This window comes from Anoplophora glabripennis, unplaced genomic scaffold (genome assembly GCF_000390285.2).
Source record: "Anoplophora glabripennis isolate ALB-LARVAE unplaced genomic scaffold, Agla_2.0 scaffold520, whole genome shotgun sequence".
NCBI lineage: Eukaryota > Metazoa > Arthropoda > Insecta > Coleoptera > Cerambycidae > Anoplophora > Anoplophora glabripennis.
Window position 1 is genome coordinate 222,847 of NW_019416702.1, and position 6,220 is coordinate 229,066.

Below are 6,220 nucleotides of genomic sequence, written 5' to 3' on the forward strand. Positions count from 1 at the left end.
TTATAAAAAAATGTGAAATACAAAAGCTGCACGATTTTTTATGATAATGATCTATCATTTTCAAAAACTTCATAAAAAATCGTTCAACTTTTGTATTTCACATTTTTTTTATAAAATAAAAAAGTTAATGGGACGGTCAAAATATAGTGAATCACCGAGAGATATTCCGAGAATTTTTGTAACAAGATCGATTCTATGTTCTATTCTCTATATAGAGCAAAATGGTATTTTTAACAGAAAAATTTAATTATTGTTGAAAAATATTAATTTATACTTAAAGAAATATCTTCTGAAAACTTTAAGGTAAATAATAAATAACATATCTGCAAAAATTAGTTGAAAGCAAATATTTTAGAGAATAATAAAGTACATTTATAGAATATTTTAAATAAATTAATAAATAAAATATATTCAAATAAATTGCTGGCAGTGTGACAGAAAGACTCCAAAAATTTCTAAATTTTTTTATTAGAGATGTATTTATATTTTAATTCTTACGTGGAATTAAAGTCCAATAACTTTGGGTTTGTTAAAATTATAGATATTATGTATAATAAATAAGCTAATTTAAAAGGAAAAATCAGCGAAACAACAATCTTTTATACATTTCTTTTTAACAAATTTGTAATGTCAAGATAAAGATGTATACAAAAATATTTAGCAACCACTGACTAATTCAGGCCAGTTACATGTTTGACTAGTTTCGTCAAAGTACAGATTGGCACTACATTGCTGAGCAATCGGCAAGTAAGTGGTTCCAACAATAAGGCAGTAGTAGTATATATTGCAGTTTGATGGATCCCTGACGTATCCAGCGCTTGTGCAGGTAATAGTGCTTGATCCGTCACTGGAGCCATTGTCGGAAGCAGTGTTGTCAGAGGCAGTGGAGTTAGTATCTGTAGCAGTTTCATCTACAGATGTACCATTGTTTGCATCATCTGCAGTATCTGCGTCTACTTCATCATCAACAGAAGGTTCTTCTATGTTTTCGTTAGCAATTCCCTATAAAGCAACAAAAATACCTTCTTATTAAATTGCTTCTGTAAAAATGAAGTTTTGTATATACACGGTGTCCCAAAAAGACCCTAATCCTTCAAGATGAAATCCTATCAAAAAAGTTTCAGAAAAAGTTGTAGGATTTCAAAAATCAATTTAGCGGTGACCTTGACTCCAATTTTTAAAGTCAAATCAAGGTGAACTTAAAAATTTCATAGAGTGTAAAATTTTACGTCCCAATATGGATTAAACATTTTTTCTTAGAAATCCTTAAAGGTCATTTCAAGGTTGAATGATGAGAATGTCAAATAATTTAAATGAATTGCGGGACCGTATTTTTCGTGATGTTGCTTTGATAGATCACAACATTATTAGAAATGCTGTGTCTAATTTTTATCAAGGGACTGCTCACTGTCTGTCAAACTGTAAATTGGTCTTCAATTCGAACATTTACAACATTTATGTACATCAAAAAGCCAAAACAGATTGATCGGCGTTAAATTTTTTTTCTTATTTTTTCACTTTTTATTATTGTTTGTTTTTCTTATTTTTTAACTTTTTGTTATTTCTCTTGTCCTCCTTATTGTTATGATTTTTAAACGAACTTTTATTGAACTTGGACGTTAAATTTGGTGGCTTTATTGATGTTGACATTAAAAATACAGGTCTCAAAATTTTCAATTTGACTTTGATTTGATTAAGAACATAAGGACAAGGGCAAATAAAAGGTCACCAATAAATTTGTCATTAAATACTACTGATATTCCTTATAACATTTTTCTGTACAATTCAAAACACGTAAGAAAAAACAAAATCGACCTTGAAATGACCTTCAAGGATATCTAAGAAAAATTGTATTCTATATTCTGACGTAAAATTTTACGCTCTATCGATTTATAAAATAAAGTAAAGTATAATAAGTTGACCTCGATTTGACCTAAAAAATTATCAACACGTCAAAGACAAGTTCACCGTTAAATTGGTTTTTTGAAATCCTACAGCATTTTTCTTAAACTATTTTAGATAGGACTTTATCTTGAAGAGTTATCGGGGGGTTCGGGTCTTTTTTGAACACCCGATATATGTACATATAGGTTCTCGTATTCGAGTCGCATCTTTGTCAACCTAAATAATACAAAGTCGATCCCATTGGGGCAAAGTTGTGGAGTATAACGAGAAAAAATAAAATGACCTTTCACTTTGAAGTTATCGATAAAAAACTGAAAATACTGATATTCATTTTTAATTGGAAAGAGAAAGAAGTAAAATTTTAATCTCAAACATTATTAGTACATTTTTTGTGGAGAATTCGATTATTTATCGTATTAGCTGTGGTTCCTGATAAATAGAAAATATATTAAACTATATTTTTACTTATGGATACCATACTGAATTTTACATTTCCGAATTTGGCACATTTTTCTGATTTCCGTTTACTTTTTTGTTTTTGAGGAAATACCAGACTATTCCATTTTACAAGAGTGAATTTTCATTGACAATGTTTACATCTGACCAATATACATTTCAAAGGTATTGATTAATTAAACTAAACTAACGTTAATGAAAAAAGTGGTGAGTAAGGCGAAGCAGACATTGTGTGCATGCCGTCGCCTTATTGGGAGCACCTGGGGTCTGACGTCAAAGATGTCATATTGGATGTATACATCGATAGTAGGACCTAGGATTTTTTATGGCGCTGTTGTATGGCGGCAAAAGACACAATATACCATAGCGAGGGAAAAACTGAAGAGAATTCAGAGACTGGTCTGTTTGGGTGCGCTAGAAGTCATGCTAAATATACCACCGCTGCATATAGTGGTGGAAAGAGAAGCGTGGCTAGCAGCATACCGACTCAGTAACTGGAAGGGTAGTCTCTATTCCAGGATTATGGACACATCTATGTCGGAACCAACTTGGTATGGTATCTGACAAGATGGTTCCAGGGTTTCACTTCCAAAACCTTTTGAGACTCGAATAGAGGATCAAAGCAAATGGGAAGTTTGGTACCCTGGAAAGATGGAGTTACGGATGGCTCCAAAATGGCCAGAGGGACGGGTGCAGGAATATATGGATTCAGACCCAGATGGAGTGTAAGCTGCAGTATGGGGACGTTCCCTACTGTATTCCAGGCAGAAAAAGGCCTAATTGGAGTTACAACGTTCTTTTGCTACATGACAATGCGCGACCACATATCGCCAATATAACCAAAACGGCCCCACCAGCCTTACGCCCCCGATTTCAAGACTTCCGATTTTCACCCCTTCCGCTCTTGTCAAACTCCTTACACGGTGTTTCTTTTAACAACGAGAGTGAGTTAAGAGCTTGGTTAGATGAGTTGTTTGAGTCAAAACTGGAGGATTTCTACAGAAGAAGAGGCATTAACTGATTATCCTATTGATAATAATTGTAGATTTAAAAACAAAATATCTTAAATTTGAAAAAAAAATGGATGTTATTTATTCCCCAAATCAAGACTTTGCAATCTTGTTGCTTCAATATTATTCTTGACAAATACCAATAAGGAAAAATAGCCAGGATAAATAAGATCTTACTATTTCTGAATTTTTCTTTAGAATAGATCTTTAAAGGGGCGTTCTTGAAAATGGATATAATAAAATTGTATATAAAATACAAATTGACAGTATTACCTAACTAATATTTGCTGTGTATAAGGTATATAGTGTTTGACACCATCTACCTTGAAGCACCTAAATGAAAAGTGATATAAGGAGCATTCTAATATTTTGCCTAAAGTATTTGCGGTTAACGGTTTACTCAACTTTTTTATAACACCCTGTATAATAACATCTATACCCTTCAATTTAATTGAAAGGATTAAACCAGAAATTAGAACTAACGTTCTTTCATCCAACCATACCAGGAGAGAGTACTCTCTACAAGTCAGCAGATCTACGGTCGTCTGACTGTGAGAATCGAACCCATGGCGTGTTAATGGTAAACGGAAAAAATGAAATGTCTGAGCCAAAAATATCTATGTTTTGTTCGTCTGTTATGTCAACATATTCGTATTTAAATTACACAACTTTACTCCAATTTGACTCTCCTTTTACATCTTACAACAATCTCGCAGATTGAAAAAGGGACATCTACGTAATACTTACCAAGGCACTGTTGATGGCATTGAGCAGTGGGTATTTGGTTCCGCATAATCCTAAGAAGTCTTCTGTTTCTATGGACCAGATCATAACACCACCAAGATTCAAGGATTTGGCATAATTTACCTAATAAAATAAATTGTATGATAGTTTCGTTTTCAAACAGATTTGTGTATATTTATATCAGACATTTTATAAAGATTTTATAAAACTGCAACAGGAAAATTGTTCTCATTTAGTTTTTGTTCACATAATGATTATTTCGTAGCATCTTTCTTATTTTACAAATATTCAACTTTTATTTGTAAGTATATGATTCTGATGGTAATTCAAATCAATCAGCGTGATTGTAAATAAAATAAACTCAGCTATACTGGGTGTCCCATAATTATTGCGACAAAATGATAGGGGTTGTAGAGGGCATGAAAATAAGCCCCTGACTCAATAGCTTGCTGTGTTTACATTTTTGTCGGCCTAAAGGCGCCACACCCCTATGCCGTAGCCCTCCGTAGAGACCAACATCAGTTTGCAATTAACATCTGGGCCGGCATTGTGGGCGAGCAGATCATCGGGCCATATTTGCTCCAACCACGTTTGAATGGACACGTTTATGCTCAATTCCTACAGCATATGCTTCCGAAACTATTGGAGGATGTGCCACTTGACATGTGGTTTCCACAAGATGGCGCTCCAAGCTACTTTGCTTCGCCAGTGCGACAGTATTTGGACGAAATCTTTCCCAACAGGTGGTTAGGCCAAGGTGTCCCTATGCATTGGCCTGCGCGGTCGCCCGACTTGACCTCGTTGGATTATTTTCTCTGGGGCCATTTTAAAGTTTTAGTGTATGAAATTCCTGTTCCCAACCAACAAGAACTACTGGGAGTGATGGCCGCGTCCGCACAGGTTTAGGATATACCAGGGATATTCCAGAGATTCCAATCAATGAACTGGTATTTTTTTGATATCTTTTTTTTTTGCTATAGCGGCCAAATGGCATATTTCCCGACAGGGGTTTATAAGGCAAAATTGCTTATATTCTACAACCCTTATTATTTTGTCGCAATAATTATGGAACACCCTGTATATTTAACTCAGCTATACTACTTTTAAATTTAAGGAATAATTTGAAACAGATATGTTGTTCAAATCATTCCTTCAACTTTGATAATAATTTTTCTAACGACAAGATAACAAGAAAATAAATATTGTATGACGATGCAAGTAAACAACAAAGAAACACCCTTCCAAATATTCTGACTAGAGTCTTTAAAATGAAAACAGAGAAGATTTGAAGATTTTCAAAAGGTTAAAAAGGTTAAAAAGGTTAATACCTTATCATATATTATATGTAGTCATGGATTTATGAAGATAAAAATAAAATTAAAGCAGATTCTTCATCTCAAAGTATTGAAATATGTTACAAATGTTCCTCTCTTTTTTCCATAAAGAATTAAATTTTAGAAAACTGTCTGTTTACTGTGCGTACTAGGCTTTGCAATCCCGCATTCCGCGTTACAGCATTCCAGCGATTTCCCGCATGTCAATGAGACCTGCGGAATTCCCGCATTTGTGCGGTAATTTCCGCGCGGGAAATTTTTGAATAGAACACGTCCGTATAGCGACGTGCGCGCGAGCGCTTCGTTTGGTTTGCATGCGCATCTCGTTCCCCTGTGAAAGCATCCATCAATCGAGCGAAGGAAAGGATTAAAATTGGCACATCTTTGCATCAATCGAACAAATTCCTTGATTCGTTTGTTTATTTTGGAGAAAAACATTGTTTACAAAGTGAAATTTTATATGTAGATAATAGTTTTGTCTTCTTGTATATTAATTTTATTATACTATATTATCGATGTAGCAAATATTTTTTTAGAAATTGTTACTACGATTAAATTACTAACCTAACCTAGATGTTTATAAATTTAGTAATTTAACAGCAACAAGTACGTTAAGTAACTAGAGACATAATAATATCTATGTAAAAATAACAAAAGTAATATATTATTGATGTGTTGATTTCTGATGATTCTTTGTTAATAAATATAGTTTTTAATCTATATAATTCTTATCTGTTGATTTTTAAATACCAAGAATTATTTATATTTCAT

At 33.3% G+C, this 6,220-nt stretch overlaps 1 protein-coding gene across 1 annotated transcript in view; it reads right to left on the reverse strand.

Moving 5' to 3' along the window:
- Window positions 1-450: 450 nt before the first annotated feature.
- LOC108910519 (acidic mammalian chitinase) overlaps window positions 451-6,220 on the reverse strand; it is a 24,962-nt gene continuing 19,192 nt past the window's right edge. The window contains exons 9-10 of the mRNA XM_018715140.1: window positions 4,119-4,238; window positions 451-1,002 (exon numbers count right to left, since the gene is read on the reverse strand). Coding sequence (XP_018570656.1) covers window positions 658-1,002; window positions 4,119-4,238 — 465 coding nt within the window. The 3' untranslated portion in view covers window positions 451-657. The remainder of the gene's footprint in view (window positions 1,003-4,118; window positions 4,239-6,220) is intronic.